Source organism: Oryctolagus cuniculus, chromosome 10 (genome assembly GCF_964237555.1).
Source record: "Oryctolagus cuniculus chromosome 10, mOryCun1.1, whole genome shotgun sequence".
Classification (NCBI taxonomy): Eukaryota; Metazoa; Chordata; class Mammalia; order Lagomorpha; family Leporidae; genus Oryctolagus; species Oryctolagus cuniculus.
The window spans coordinates 10,080,493-10,096,810 of NC_091441.1; the positions used below are offsets into that span (position 1 = coordinate 10,080,493).

The following is a 16,318-nucleotide window of genomic DNA, read 5'->3' on the forward strand; positions in this document are numbered from 1 at the left end:
TCATCACTACATGAGGACAGGACAAGCAGGAAAATCTTAAACATCTTTCATTAATTGGACATGTTATCCTATATTATAACATGAATTCACTGACTCCAAGTTCTAGAATGCACAAATTTAGCCTGCCTGCTGTATAAAAGTCTCTTATAAAGTATGTTCCTTTGTTTTGATCATATTTGGACTAATGCATTTTAATGTATAAAATATTTATACATTTTACATTTTTATACTGTCTTCCAAATCCGGTATTTTACATATTATACATCTCATTAAAGATTTCAAGTTCATTAGCCATACTCAAATCAATATTTAGGCCGGCACCATGGCTCACTAGGCTAATCCTCTGCCTGTGGCGCAGGCACTCCGGGTTCTGGTCCCGGTTGGGGTGCCGGATTCTCTCCTGGTTGCTCCTCTTCCAGTCCAGCTCTCTGCTGTGGCCCAGGAAGGCAGTGGAGGATGGCCCAAGTGCTTGGGCCCTGCACCCGCATTGGGAGACCAGGAGGAAGCACCTGGCTCCTGGCTTCGGACCGGTGCAGCACACCACCCATAGTGGCCATTTGCGGGGTGAACCAACGGAAGGAAGACCTTTTTCTCTGTCTCTCTCTCTAACTCTGTCAAAAAAAATCAATATTTAGATTTCATAACATTTAATTTAAAGAGTCAATTCCTGCATCTGGGCTGTTTGAACACTTTTGAAAAAATGTCCCAAATGTCAATTCTTAAGCTTACCAAAATTAAATATGCAATTCTGCTGTCTTAGTACCTACATTTTAAGAGCACAAGAGCTCCTTGTCTACAGGCTACACTCTCAGAAACCGCAGGTCTAGGTCAAGAGTGGTTTTTGTTATTAACGCATACTAATTTAAGCTGTAATGCAAATTTTAACTTTTTCTTTTGCATACAGCGGGAGACAGAACTGTGAAAGAGAAGAATGAAGGGGAAAAAAATTGAAGTTGGGTCATTCGCAGACCTTACCAAGAAACTTAGGAAACCCTGTGCATTAGAGGATGCTAAGCCTATGGCATTAAATATAAGGCTGTCCTACCATGGCTGGTATCACATTTCCTTAACAGCTCCATTATTTCTCAATCTACTTTTAAATCTGGAACCTATGAATCTGTGGAGGGCTGCACTGGATACCACATCGTAGGGCACGCAAGTTCTCTCAGTCTGTCAAGCGATCTTTTAGTCAGAAACAGCATTGCTGGGATTTCCGCCTGCTGGAACGCCGAACCTCAGGAGAACCGGCTGACATCATAATCCCTGTTTTTCTTATATGTTTTTCAAGAATTGGCTTAATCTAAATCCTCTGGTACTTGATGTCCCATAAAATCTCCATCTGGCTCAGATGCAGCGCCTGCTGCAGGAACCGCCGTAAAAAGTGCAAATCCTTGTAGTGTAGACAAAAGTAGCCACAGATTGTAGATCAACTAATATCTCCTCAGGTGATCACAGAGGGAAAAATAAATAAATACCACCCTCCCCCCCATTGCTACCACTGTCTCAGGTCTCAAGAGAAAATTGTTAGAGAACTCCTTCAGTTGGCAAAAGTCCATAGAAACGGCTTAAGAAAGATGTCCCCCATTTTAGAACAGGGTCAAAGAAGTCCAAAGACGGTTCTGGAGACAGACTCAGGCTCCACAGCCCCTGACCCATCCGAACCACCCTAGGCTGAGGCGCGCTCACGGCACGGGAGCAGCACGCACAGGACCCGGCAAGAGACATGCATCGTCAGAGCCGACCTAACCTCCAGCGCCAAGCCAGCGGGTCCTCACTCTTCCCAAAACCCTCCCCTGACCAAAGCAGGACCCCCAGTGCGCCCCTAGGAGAAAGCCCCCCACGCGGGCTCCCAGTTCCCACGCTGCGCGACGCCTGAGGACGCGAATGCGCACGCGCAGCACTGCCGCGCATGCGTCGCGGCCGCGCGCATGCTCAGATTCCAAGGCCGGCGGGGTCCTGGGAGGGTAGCGGAGGCCGGCTTGCCCCGTCCCCGCCCTCCGCGCTCGGGGCGGCCTCGCTTCCCTTTCCGGACCGGCGGCCGGCGGGCGTTGGTGCTTCCTCGCCCTTCGCGGAGTCGGCTCCTGCAGTTCTGCGTGGTGAGCATGGCCGCTCGGAGAAGCCGGGCCGCCATCAGGCTGTGCGCCACAGGTAATGGGCGCGCGGAGGCGATGCCCGTGCGGGGACCGGGGGCGCCAGCGCGGGGCGAGCAGGCTCTGCGTCCCGGCCTCCTCCTCCTTGCGGGTCCTCCCGCGGCTGCCCCCCAGGGACCCGGCCGAGCGGACATCGGGAGTTTGTGGGCGACCTGGCTGTGCGGGAGCCCGGGGCCGGGCGTGGGGACGCCTTTCCCTGTCGAGGCAGGAGGTGTCCTGGGCGCCGAGCCCAGGGTCGGGCTGGAGGGGTCGCGGCGGCCCTCCCAGCCTCTGCCGCGGGCCTGGGGCGTCCCGCTTCTCAGGGGGCTTTGCGCTGCACCTGCTCCGAGCCCGCCGCGGCCAGGCGCGGCTTCCTGAGGAGTCCTGGCCGTGCGGCTCGTGGTTGGGTTCCTGCTGGAGAGATGATGGCTGCCAGCGAACAGAGGCGGGGGAGCCGTGTAGTCTGTTCCCCCCGGAGGCGCAGCGGTGCAGAGGGACCATGGCAGTGGCCGTGCGGAGAAGCAGGGCCTGGAGCGGGGGAGCCGTGTAGTCTGTTCCCCCCGGGGCGCAGCGGTGCAGAGGGACCATGGCAGTGGCCGTGCGGAGAAGCAGGGCCTGGAGCGGGGGAGCCGTGTAGTCTGTTCCCCCCGGGGCGCAGCGGTGCAGAGGGACCATGGCAGTGGCGGTGCGGAGAAGCAGGGACTGGAGCGGGGGAGCCGTGTAGTCTGTTCCCCCCGGGGCGCAGCGGTGCAGAGGGACCAAGGCAATGGCCCTGCGGAGAAGCAGGGACTGGAACGGGGGAGCCGTGTAGTCTGCTCCCCCCGGGGCGCAGCGGTGCAGAGGGACCATGGCAGTGGCCGGGCGGAGAAGCAGGGACTGGACGCATTGAGGTTTGCAGGCCCGAGGCGACCGAGCTCGCCAGTCACGAGGCTGCGCGCAGAACAGCCTTCAGGTGGATGAGGGGCTCGTGCGTCCGCCACCTGTGTCCTGGTGCTTCGTGGGTCGGTAAACACGCAGCAGAAGCCAAGTGGCAAGTCGACATTTATTCCCATTTTGTTTTCCGTTTCTTGTCTTCCAGTCGTTTTACTTGATGTGGCTTTCTGTAAAGGATTTGTGGAAGATTTAGATGAATCGTGAGTATATATATATATGTATATTTTTAAGTATCATTTTAACTTTGACGCATGGTTTTAGAATATGTACGTGTGAACGTCGTCTTAATAGTAGAGACAGTAGTGACCAGTGCTTTTTTAAAAAGATTATTACACAGCAAGTTTGTTTGTTTGTTTTAAGATTTGTTTATTTGAAAGGCAGAATTACAGAGGGAGGGAGAGAGAGATTTTCCATCCGCTGGTTCACTCCCCAAATGGCCACAATGAACGGGGCTGGACTGATCAAAAGCCAGTAGCCAGGAGCTTCCTCTGGGTGGCCCTGGTGAGTGCAGGGGCCCAAGCATTTGGGCCGCCTTTTACTGCTTTCCTAGTCACATTAGCAGGGTACTGGATCAGAAGTGGACACGAACCTGCCACGCACATGGGAGAAGGGGTGGCAACTCTACCTGCTACGCCACAGTGCCAGCCCCCAACCAGTGCTTTTATATTACTAGTTTTGTTTCAGAAGTTGTTTTAAGTACTGTACGAGTATGTACAAAAGGAAGGTGTGCTCCAGAATTTTACTAATAGTTACAGGATTAAACTGTTCTGTATTCCGTTCTATCATTTTACCTTGTTTTTGCTTTAAACATAAGGTCGCCATACTGTATGTATTTTCGTAGTATCACAGCACTAATGGCAAATACTTTCCTGAGATAGGTGAGAAGCTCAGCTCCAGACCAGAACCCTGTGTGCCATCCTTCAGGGGTGACTGTGGGCAATTACTGTGCCCATGGGGGAAGGTGTCTCCTACACCCAGTTTGGTGCACAGCTAGTGCATTACCGTCTCTGCAGGGAGTGATATTCAAGGACCAGGTACCGAGGCCCCAGGCCAGCCGTGGTCTCAGGCACCCCTAGCCCAGTTGGCTTGATTTGGAGACTTCCTTACTGGGGTCCTCACCAGAAGCCTTGGCCGGGCACTTCGCCAGAACTTCCTTTTCGAAAGCCTCAGCAGAGGCCTTTTTCTGCGGGTCCATTTCCTGTCACCTCGCCACAAATAAGCAGAACTCTTGTTCTTGCTCCTTAGAAGTGAGATAATTCCTCTCTCTGCTAGATCCACCTAATTCTTACCTGGTGCTGCTCTTTGATGGGGCGGGCGCCAGGGAGCTGGTGTATCTGTCTCTTAACTAACACTACCAGAGAGTGAATCAAGATTTGATCATTACCTTCAGCTGAGCTCCTTGTCCTAGTTGACTGACTAGAGCTGATTGTGTAGGAGAATCCAGGTGATCAGTTGAATGCAGTGCTGTCTGGAAGAGCAGAAGCCTGAAGGTCCCAGGGGTCCCCTCATACTAATGGGTCTTGGGGAGTGGGAGCTGACTGTTTACAGTAAATTCAGAGGAACACCGTATCAATGAGGTGATCTTGTTAAAGCTAGTAGTGTCTTGTTGGGTGTGTCATTTCAAACCTTCTCCTCCTAGATTGCTGGAAGAGGAGGAGGAAGGGGTTCTGCTTCTAATAATTTTTAAAAGATTTACTTATTTATTTGATAGAGTTACATAGAGAGATAATCTTCATCTGTTGGTTCCCTCCCCCAAAAAGCTGCAACAGCCAGGGCTGGGCCAGGCTGAAGCCAGGAGCTTCATCCTGGTCTCCCATGTGGGTGGCAGGGACTAAAACACTTGGTATCTTCTGTGGCTTTTCCCAGACTATTAGTAGAAAGTTAGATCGGAATTGGAGCAGCTGGGACAGGAACACCCACATTGGATGGTGGCATTGAAGGCAATGGCTTTACCTGACTACTCCATGCACCAGCACCTGCATAATTGTTTATTATATTTATTTATTTATTTATTTTATGCCAGGCAGAGTGGACAGTGAGAGAGACAGAGAGAAAGGTCTTCCTTTGCCGTTGATTCACCCTCCAATGCCCGCTGTGGCCGGCGCACCGCGCTGATTCGATGGCAGGAGCCAGGTGCTTCTCCTGGTCTCCCATGGGGTGCAGGGCCCAAGCACGTGGGCCATCCTCCACTGTACTCCCCAGCCACAGCAGAGAGCTGGCCTGGAAGAGGGGCAACCGGGACAGAATCCGGCGCCCCGACCGGGACTAGAACCCGGTGTGCCAGCGCCGCTAGGCGGAGGATTAGCCTATTGAGCCATGGCACTGGCCTTGCATAATTGTTTATATAAACACTAATCACAAAGGTTCCTATGCTGAAAAAAGGAACCATGATTGTCAATTACGTGTGGAAACTGAATTGTTCCTCACTCTAGAGCAAGCAGATGGGCAATCAGTTGCTTCTTGGTTCCACAAGAGAAAGACCCATGGAAGTTCAGATATGAGCCTGGAAAGGGCGTAGACTGCCAACGTTGTGATCAGACCCCAAGGTAGAATGAAAAAGTGGTACTGCTTGTGACCCCTGTCCCATGCTAAAATTACTACATAGGGGCAGCTTCCTCAGGCCAGGATGCCAGGGCCTTCTCAGCAGTTAAAACATATTGACTCCCTCTTCTATCCATACTGTTCCTGTGGATCCTCACTGCAGTTGACACTTCTCTGGATTTGCTTAGCCATCTCCTTGCTTTTACTTACTAAGCCATTATCTAGACACTGAAACCACAAGATATAAGGATAACCTAAGATAAAAGATATAAAGAGTAAGGGCTGCATTTGATAATTTAACTGATTTGACTTTTCAGCACAGTCAGCACATCAGCGGATCCAGCCATGGTCATACAATGAGCCCTCCATTCACTGTGTCACCTCTAATCCACAAGGGTGGTTGAACATTAAATGGACACGAACCAGACTAACAGCTAATGGCAGTTGACAGGATTACCATCTCAGGCTTGTATTGTCAGGAATCTATGCTTCAATTCCCCAATTCAGTACTTTTCACAAATCTTTTATGAAAGCTAAGCCATCCTTAGCAGGAAATGATGGGAACCCTCCTAAAACCCAAGTTCCTGGATGCCAACCAAGAGCCAGTCTTGCAAGCAGGCCTTTCTGAGCCCAACAGCCTTAGAACTGCTACATTAACTTTCCTACCCAAGTGGAGTAAATGTGTGAAGAGTTAAGTATGCACAGTCACTCCTCATTGTCCATGGGGCATTGGTTCTAAGACCTCTTGCAGCTACCAAAATACCTTATTAAAATGGCATTGTATTTACATATAATCTACCTGTATTCTCCCAAAGACTTTAAGTTATCTATAGATTATATACCTAATGCAGTGTAAATACTGTGTAAATAGCTGTTACATACATTATTGTCTAGGGAGTAATGACAAGGAAAGAAGGTCTATACATGTTTGGTACAGGTACAAGTTTTTTTTGTTTTTTTTTTTCTTGGAAATTTTCTTTGATATGGAAGTTGTGGATATAGGAGCCAATGGCAATTCTACCAGATATACTTTGATTCTTTTTGTTGGAGTCTTTTCTCCTAATTTATCTTTAATCATTTTCACTACTTTATACCTAATATGTTTAATGGATAAGATAAGATTCAAAAGACACTAACAAAAAGTATTCATAAAAATTTTTGAGGGGCCGGCATTGTGGCATAGCAGGTAAAGCCACTGCCTGCAATGCCAGTATCCCTTGTGGGCGCTGGTTCAATACCCAGCTGTTCCACTTCTAATTTAGCTCCCTGCTGATGCTCCTGGGAAATCGGTAAAGGATGGCCCAAGTGCTTTGGCCCCTGCATGCACATGGGAGACCCAGCAGAAGCTCTAGGTTCTTGGCTTCAGCCGCCCTAGCCCCGGCTGTTATGGCCCTCTAGGGAATGAACCAGCGGATGGAAGATCTCTTTTTCCCTTTGTCTTTCCCTCTTTCTAAATAACTGTGCCTTTCAAATATACAAAGCTTAAAATTTTTTTAAATAATTTGTTCCATATTCCCATATTTGTCAGTTTATTACACCTTCCTGTACTATACATTTGTAAAGTAAATGCAGACATAGAATCAGAGATTGTTCACTGTGTTTTTTAGGTTTAAAGACAATCGAAAAGATGACATTTGGCTTGTAGATGTGAGTATGTAAATTTTATATGCTAATTACCCACCCCTATTATAAGTATGATTTTCTATTCTTTTCCACCCAAAGATGGCAATATGTGGATAGTACTTGTGTCTGTGCTCAGTCTGTATTGTCAGATATTAACTAGTTGAGTTTTTTAGCCTGGCAAGGAGCCCAATTTTGATGAAATTCTGGGATGGAGGCTTTATGAAGGGAAGTGGGGTCTCCATGCTAAGAGAAGGAGGTCACATAGTAGATTCTATTTTAAGGGGATCATGGTAGTAATTTTTTATAGAACTCTTACTTACCCTTTTATTTCTTCATATTTTTCAAGAGATTAAGTATACTAGTATTGCTTAGTAGTCAATTTTATTTTCATTTTACTGGTGAGAAAAACTAAACTTTCATCTTCCTCTCTCCACTTTAAAGTTTGGAGTACATTTAAATCTTATGCTACTGGCAGCTCTCTTGATTTGCCTCAGCACAAAAAGTAGGGTAGCCATAAAACAGATGGAACAAGAATGGGATAGTTGACAATTACTGAAGCTAGGTGATGGCACAGGAGGGTCTGTTTAATTCTTTCTCCTTTTGTGTGTCTTTGAACATCCCATTGTATGCACTTAAAAAAAAAAAAACAACTTACACCCTGAAAGTGCAGTAGGCGGTTTGCTACACCATGTAATTAGGGGAACCTGAGTATCCTCTTAACATTTAGTGATCCTGAAGGACTTTGGTTTTAGTGTAGTCATCCTGACTGGCGCCTCTGCAGACCAGTCATCTGAACTATCTCCTGAGAGTCAGCAAAGGCACTTACTGTGTTGGAATTTTATCATTAATGCTTAGAGAGTATATATTTTTATATGGTGACATGCATGTTTTTATGGTGGTTTCCTTTTATATGGAGCATGAACACAATTACCTGGAGGCAAAGATGTTTTTTATTATATATCATGTATCTTTAAATAAGTATCAGTGGCCATTTGAAAGGAACTTAAAATAGTATCAGTTTTGAAATATTAAGAAGTTAACTTATGTGTGTCTTTGGTTATAAAAACTCTTAGAAATTATATTTAAACTTTTTGTCTGAAGTAGATTATTACAATTAATATTCCAGTGACACAACATTTCAGTATTTTTTATTTTCCTTTTTTGGAACAAGTTTTATGCACCGTGGTGTGGCCATTGCAAAAAACTGGAACCGATTTGGAATGAAGTTGGCCTTGAGATGAAAAGCATTGGTTCTCCAGTTAAAGTTGGGAAGATGGATGCTACTTCCTATTCTAGTAAGCCTTCACTTGGTTTATTATTTTACTGTTATTATAATGAAAGTGCTTCCATTATATGCAGCAATAGTTGAGGCAGGAGAAATAAAGTTGTTTTTCCTCATGTAAAATTGTCTTAACAGTTTATGACTACAAAAACTCTATATTGAGTTAAATGAATTAGCCATTGAACATGTAAATGCCGTAATCTTATGGCTAATGCATACACAGAGCCCTAATATGCTTCAACTTGAGCCCATCTAAAATAATTCATTTACATGAGTCAGTGAGAGAAAGCTCTGTCATAACTATTGATTATGCATGTGAGTTGAGAAATGGTGGTGTGTGTGAGCAGCCTGAGACAGCAAATAAGGCATAGGTAGGGATCTGAAGGATGAGTTCAATTAAGATAAATACAAATGGTACTCAGGAAAGTGCTCACATTGAAAATGGTGTTAGGGCAAAATTAGTTGAAAATGAACTTACTGAGTCTGTCCCACAGGGTAGAAGGAAGCAGCGGTGGGCCAACTACAACTTGTGGGCCAAATCTGTCCCGACAGCTATTTCTTTGACTAGAGTTAGATTGCACCCATTCATTTTCTGTTGGCTATGGCTCTTATTGTACTCCAGTGACAAAACCAAGTAATTGTGATAGGGACTGCATGCCTCCCAAAGCCTAAAATAGTTATCTAACCCATTACAGAAAACGTTCTCCAACACCTGTCTTAAAGGATGTAGAAAAAGAAGTATGAGGTTCCATATGAATTTGGAAAGAGTGTGGCTATAAAAAGCAGACCTGGATTCAAATCCTGGCTCTGCCCACATATTGCTTTGTGTTACTGAGTTGGTTTCTGAACACCTCTGAGTTTTGGTGTCCGTGGGTAAATATTTAATTGTAATACTTCTTTTGTTGGTTGTTTTGAGATTCGAATGTTGTAACACTTGTAAAAACCTATATTCATTAAATGTAGGTTTGCTTTTGCTTTAATCAATGAAGAAAGGAGACGTATGTAATATTTCTTTCTAGGACATCAGTTTTATGTTCTGGCTTGTACTTTGGAGCAAAACAGACCTGTTCTGTAATCTCAGCTCTGCCTTGCCTTACTAGCTTTGAAGAAGTAGTTAATCTCACTTTAGTTTCCTTGTCTGTAAGGGAGAATGGTAATCCTCAGTAAGGTGAGGTTTATGTTAATATCTTATATCCAAGAACCCCAGCACAGTGGTAAAATACACATGCTGCTAAAGGATAATAACCTCCCAGGTCAGACACAGTGTTCTGCGTTTTGAGCTTTATCCGTTGTCATTTGGAGAATAATATATGTTTTTGTCAGTAACTTACAGTATAGAGGAGAAGAGCAGGTAGATACAGGCAGGAAGACCATCTGTAATCATACTGTGTCCTGGTGGAAGGTGCCAGGAGCCCAGGCTGTGGTGGAGATTGTAGTCTCAAGTAAAACCATAATCATCCTAGTCACTTTTGAGGCTGATATCACAGATATGATAGAGTGACTCTGTAATGTGGAAAAAAAGATCAATAAAAAACAGTAGTCTAAGGTTCTTAGTGTAGTTCCTGAGCTGTACTTCCACTGTCATGTGAAAAGGAGTAATAGATATGCGTATGCTTTCTTTTTTGTTTTTCCAGTGGAAAGCAAAATAGTAAGGTTTATTAGGGTAGGGACATCCGTAAGAATGGACGGGCACCTCTCCAGACAGAACCTGAGAGTGCGCAGTTCACATTTAGGCTGGGGTTTTTAAGGGGATGGGTCTTGCCTTCCCCCCTTTTCTCTCCCCTTCTCTCCTTCTCCTCCTCTCGAACAAAGAACTTGTTGGGTATAAATATGAAGAATTCCTCTCTGAGTTTTTCCCTCTGAAGTTATCAGACAGGGAAAGCCTGGCTGGTGTCTCCCCGCCTTAGAGGAAGGATGTTCATCAGGCCAGGTAGAAGGGGCAGGACCCCCTGGAAGGTCATCACGATCCAGGTGGGACTTTGGAGTGCAGATACTAGGCTGCACCTGGAAAGTTATTGGGTAGAAGGGTCAGGACTCCCTGGAAGGTCATCAGCGTCCAAGCAGGACTTTGAAGTGCAGATGCTGGGCTTCTGGAGCTTCTGCAGTGGATGCTGGGCTTCAGGCCTTTCTCATATACACATAGTCTCAATTTCTGACTTCCTACCTAACATATCCCCTCTCAAGAAAAAAATAATTCTTTTATGGGGATAAGTGGGCGGAGTTCTGTCTTCTATAGCTACTTCGAAGCTGACAAATGGGCATCAAGGTGGATATGGGTATTTTTCTATTGCTATCTGTCCTTTGGTGCTTGAGAGTGGCCTCAGGAAGCGTTGTCCTACTTGGTCCAGAGGACGGGTCATCTTATCTGATGAGTTAGGCTGGAAGTCCTGTCTTAGAAGCACGTGAAGCCAGATGGCTTGTCTTCTGTTAGAGACAGAACAAACGAAGATGTTAAGGCACAATAGTCTGCAGATAGCAGAAAGAATGTGGATGCTATGTTGCCAAGGAAAGGCAATGACCAGGATTTCCATGACCAGATGTAATGTTAGGCCAGATATTTTAGCCTTGTCTGAACTTGTCCAAGAAAGCATAAATATGATTTCGTACCCATTTAGTTTGACCCTAGTTTGGGGCACTTTCTTGGGCAGCAGGTAGCAGAGGTAGGGCCTGCCTATTTGAAGGACTGAATTAGCAATCCCTTTGTGAGAGCCCTTGTCATGGCTGCTTTTTAATGGATGAAAGCTGTGCTTTGTTTGTTTTTCCTAAAGGAGGGGGCTCTGCTTTGGCTCCCTGTTGAGCCTGGTTTAGGAAATGTGTTATTTCCTGTATCTAGGAATCTGTTACCTGTTAGGGAAAAGCTGGGACTGATTGAAATTTGCAGAAGTAGGAAGCTGCAAGGCCCATATCCTCTCTGGGGCTGGTTTTCTCTCCCCAGGGGTGAGGATAAGGGTTAAATAATCAACACTCTAATGGACTGGCTATGCTTTTTTTTCCTCTGGATACCTAGTAGTTAGTTTTGCTAGGAAGTTAAGCCAGTGTACAAGATCAGAGTCTCAGTCTGGGAAAGGAAACAGACTAATAAATCATTTACATTTAACCATCTACATTTTGGATTATTGTGCACCCCCCTCAAGAGATAGGCCCATTAAGTCCTCAGTGAGGATCTGTCCAAATAGGCGCAGGACTATCTAAGTTAGCTGTTACTCAAAGCTCTGTTTTTAGGAACTGGCAGGAAGGGTTTTCTAAGCTTAATAATATTTGGATAGACTTTTAAGGCCTGGCTGAGTGTGTGAGACACAGACCTATCCATGGGGTGCTGGAAGAGAATTGCAGAAGATGTGCATCTGCTTAAGGGAGGCACCCTGTTGACTCGCATTACATGACTGGACTAGGAGGAGAGCTGAATAGGAGGCTGGTTCAAATAGGCAACTTACATTTCACTGACCCTAGGCCATCCCCTCAATAGCAGTGGCTAGAGTTGGAGGCTTGGCAGAGGCTAGGTAGAGCCAAAGGCTTTTTAACTTGGGGCCACAGAGTCTGTGGTTCTGAACCAGGAGTTCTTCAACACCCAGAGCAGTTTCGTGACCAGTGGCCTTGCTCTTGGCAGAGCTGACAGAAGCCGATTTTAGTCACGACAGCTGCTTGCCCAATGCCGTGGCTCCTCATATCGGAAACAGATGCCATTTGGGGTGCGCTGGCCTTGTTGGGTCTCCTTGATGGCAGATCACTGTGTAAAGCAGCCATTGATTAGCCTGTTGCCTATCCCTACATTGCTCCTGCTGCTAGCTTGCTCCTCATTCTCCTGGTCTCTAATAAAGTAGACCATGGAGACAGTCTCTATGATGTCAGTCAAGGGGGTACTCAACCCAACCCTGATTTTTTGAAGATTTCTTTAATGTCATCAGGGTGAGCTAGAAAACTATGGTCATGGGCAAATTCTGACACTTAGTAAAAGTTAAAAGTTAAAAACCATGTTAAAACTGTGCCCATGAGGAGAACTATGACCTTTTAGGTAAGATCAAATGTGGTGACCTGCTTGTATACTTTGAGGTCATCAGAACAACTTTCTGTCTTCCCCTCAATTTGGTTTAAAAGGGGAGTTCTGCCCATATACCGTGTACACAGAGAAAACAATCTAGCTGTAACATTATTTTATAGTTTGACTTCTCATTTTCTGGCTATGCTGTTTGGTCCTCTACTGTGGCCAGGCATTATTACAGAAAAGGTAAGTTATCCCTTACATAAGGTCTGGGATCAAACCATACATCACAGTGGAGAGTCCTGCAGAACAGTAGTAACTTCCCTTCTGGAAGAGAAAAGAGGAGAAATGAGGCAGCGAGTCGGGTCTCTCTGGTTGCTTAGCCTGACTTCCTGGGCTTTCAGATTTAACCAGCGTTTAACCAGTGCTTACTGCGTAGCCTGACTGAGAGAAGTTTTGGCAGACATCTCTGCCATTCTTTGGCTTCCGGATGCTTACTGTGTAGCCAATGGGTTATGGGCCTGGTTGCCGGGTTTAACTAGTCTTACTGTGTAACCCCTAAGTTTATACTAGAACATACCACATAACTCAAAAGTGAGTTTTTGAATTATGTAGTGTTTGGGCTTCTGTGTTTTCACCGTGTAGCCTGTGGACACTGGAGCTTTCTTGGGCTCCTGGAACCCAGGTCTCTAGTATCTGCCGCATGACCACCTCCAATAGTCTCAAGTCTCTTGGAACACTTTCTCCCTTTTGGCTGGACCTCTGTTTGATCCACATTTGAACTAGCAATACATTTGAACTAGCAATGCCTGGTTATTCAGCATTAGCTGGATGGAGACTTTGCCATTCCCCCTTTAAAGAATCTGGATTCTGAGCCAGAGACTGGAACAGCTAGAAAGAAACATGTTTATAACTGAAGTTTAGCATCATTTCACATCTTGGCAACACCTTTCATCTAAATAGCCTGATTGGTTATCTTTGCAAGATGAGAGATGCATCTTTTGACATTTCCAGGGGCCCCTCTGGAGATACCAAAAGTCTAGAGAATTTAGAACTTTGATTTTCAGAAAGTCTGTTAAAGATGCCAAGAGAACCTAGAGTATCTGGTCAAAATAGAATTCCTTAACATCCTGAAATGGTAGCCATTCACTTAGGGCAATTTTAACACTTTTAGACCAGATTTAATCATAATGATATTTAAGATAACTTAAACTTTTAAGACTCAATGCTTTTCATCAATCTGAACTTAACAGAGACAGAGTACAGGGTCCTTGTCTTCACGTAAGAAAGAATTCAGGCGTGAGACAGAACAGTGGAAGGCAAAATAGCAAGGGTTATTAGGGTAAGGACATCCCTTTTTTTTTTTATTTTTTTTTTATTTTTTATTTTTGACAGGCAGAGTGGACAGTGAGAGAGAGAGACAGAGAGAGAAAGGTCTTCCTTTGCCGTTGGTTCACCCTCCAATGGCCGCCGCTGCAGCCGGCGCACCGCGCTGATCCGATGGCAGGAGCCAGGATCCAGGTGCTTTTCCTGGTCTCCCATGGGGTGCAGGGCCCAAGCACCTGGGCCATCCTCCACTGCACTCCCTGGCCATAGCAGAGAGCTGGCCTGGAAGAGGGGCAACCGGGACAGAATCCGGCGCCCCGACCGGGACTAGAACCCGGTGTGCCGGCGCCGCAAGGTGGAGGATTAGCCTATTGAGCCACGGCGCCGGCCAGGACATCCCTGATAATGGATGGGCACCTCTCCAGACAGAATCTGAGAGAGAGTGCCCTATGTTTTCTAGTTATCAATTATTCTGAATTTTTTTTTTTTTTTTTTTGCTGTGTTGATATTTGTGAGTAGGGAACTAGAGTGCATGTGAAATGTAGTTAGGGGTGGAATTACTGAGTTACACAAAAGAATTGTTGGAACTTTGAAAAGAGATAAGTGGACATTGTTATAGGGCATAAAGAATACACTTTACTCACATAATCCTCCCAAAACTGTTTCTGTGTTTTTGCTTAGAAGAGGACAATCTCAGTCATCATAGTTGTCTCCATTTAGAATATAGTTTGGTAGAATTCTGTCTTAAATTGGAGATGGGCACCAAGAAATTATTGCTGTAGGTTCAGAGCAGATGTTCAGAGGTAGGGCCTGTGTCTTCAGGACCTGCGCTCAGAGCAGGTGTTCAGAGGTAGAGCCTGTGTCTTCAGGACCTGCGCTCAGAGCAGGTGTTCAGAGGTAGGGTCTGTGTCTTCAGGACCTGCGCTCAGAGCAGGTGTTCAGAGGCAGGGCCTGTGTCTTCAGGACCTGCGCTCAGAGCAGGTGTTCAGAGGCAGGGCCTGTGTCTTCAGGACCTGCGCTCAGAGCAGGTGTTCAGAGGCAGGGCCTGTGTCTTCAGGACCTGCGCTCAGAGCAGGTGTTCAGAGGCAGGGCCTGTGTCTTCAGGACCTGCGCTCAGAGCAGGTGTTCAGAGGCAGGGCCTGTGTCTTCAGGACCTGCGCTCAGAGCAGGTGTTCAGAGGCAGGGCCTGTGTCTTCAGGACCTGCGCTCAGAGCAGGTGTTCAGAGGCAGGGCCTGTGTCTTCAGGACCTGCGCTCAGAGCAGGTGTTCAGAGGCAGGGTCTGTGTCTTCAGGACTTGCGCTCTGCTGTTCATGATGCTCTTAGAAAGTGAGTTGCTCACTGTCCAGGCCCTTCCACTCTGTCCATGTGTCTGAGGAAGAGACACCATGGAGTTACAAAGGAAGAAGACATTTTGCGTAGTATTTTGCCACTAATTCACTTTGTCAGTATTCTTGTGAAGCTGTGAGGAGTGATGAGAAGCCAGACTCATGAAGACTACCAAAGTGGTGTGTTGTTTTGTTTTTCTTGTTTAAGATTTATTTATTTGAAAGGCAGAGTATTAGAGAGACAGATCTTCAGTCTGCAGCTCAGTCCCCCAAATGACCACGGCAACTGCGGCTGGGCCAGGCTGAAAGCAAGGAGCCGTGAACTCCATCTGGGTCTCCCGCATGGGTGGCAGGGGCCCAAACACTTGGGCCATCTTCCACAGCTTTTCAAGATGTGTCCGCAGGGAACTGGATGAGAAGTGAAGCAGCCAGAACTTAAACTAGTGCTCCTATGGGATGCTGGTATTGCAAGCTGTGGCTAAACTTGCTGCACTGGCCCCTACATGATTATTAAAACAGGACACAAGTTTGGGAATATCAGAAAATATCTAAGGAAGAAATAGGCCTGGATTTTGTTGTCATTTTGTTTTGTTTTGTTTTGAAGAATGAATGAGACCCAGAAAGAGATAACTTTTTCTTGAAATGAAGTCAGTTGAAAAGTACTTTGTGTACTGTTTGTTTTTTGTTTTTTGTTTTTTTTTTAACCAGAATGTCTTTGAAAACATAACTTTAGAGATAAATTTTTGACTCTTCTAGCATTTGTTTTTTGTGTTATCATAGTATTTTGCTGACTATACATTGATTACTAAATAATTGCTTTATATGAGAATGTCATGTTTTTTTCTTTTTCTGTATGAGTGTTTTTTTTTGACACTTAAAATATCTACATGGGTTTGTATAAATATTTCTACTTTTTTTTTTTAAATAAAAGGCTCATTTGTTACCTGGTTTCTCATTTTTAAAAAATTTAGAATTATTTATTCTTTTTCTTATCAAGGCATTGCTTCAGAATTTGGAGTTCGAGGTTATCCAACAATTAAGCTGTAAGTTGAGTGTTGTATGTTTTTATGTGTATTTTTATTAGTTCACTCTGCTTACATTTTATTATATTAATTTCTAATAACTGCCTTGGAGGATTGAAGATTTGGGTTCAGTATTTCTGGGTGAAGTAGGTGATCA

General features: G+C 45.4%; 2 protein-coding genes across 8 annotated transcripts in view; one reads left to right on the top strand and one right to left on the bottom strand.

Moving 5' to 3' along the window:
• CCDC102B (coiled-coil domain containing 102B) overlaps nucleotides 1-1,208 on the bottom strand; it is a 391,238-nt gene extending 390,030 nt beyond the window's left edge. The window contains exon 1 of the mRNA XM_070050055.1: nucleotides 1,046-1,208. Coding sequence (XP_069906156.1) covers nucleotides 1,046-1,079 — 34 coding nt within the window. The 5' untranslated portion in view covers nucleotides 1,080-1,208. The remainder of the gene's footprint in view (nucleotides 1-1,045) is intronic.
• A 714-nt stretch (nucleotides 1,209-1,922) lies between these two features.
• The window catches only part of TMX3 (thioredoxin related transmembrane protein 3), a 39,750-nt gene continuing 25,354 nt past the window's right edge, over nucleotides 1,923-16,318 (top strand). For 3 of the 7 annotated variants that reach the window (XR_011379299.1, XM_051851129.2, XM_051851131.2), the window contains exons 1-5: nucleotides 1,924-2,148; nucleotides 3,208-3,262; nucleotides 7,211-7,250; nucleotides 8,398-8,521; nucleotides 16,137-16,182. Coding sequence is in view for 4 of the 7 variants with exons in the window: in XM_051851129.2 (XP_051707089.2) it covers nucleotides 1,929-2,148; nucleotides 3,208-3,262; nucleotides 7,211-7,250; nucleotides 8,398-8,521; nucleotides 16,137-16,182 (485 nt within the window). In the remaining 3 variants the exon portion in view is untranslated. Of the gene's footprint in view, nucleotides 2,149-3,207; nucleotides 3,263-7,210; nucleotides 7,251-8,397; nucleotides 8,522-16,136; nucleotides 16,183-16,318 lie in introns of all 7 variants that reach the window. The other 4 variants (XM_008261449.4, XM_051851130.2, XM_070050068.1 and 1 more) reach the window with 4 other exon arrangements.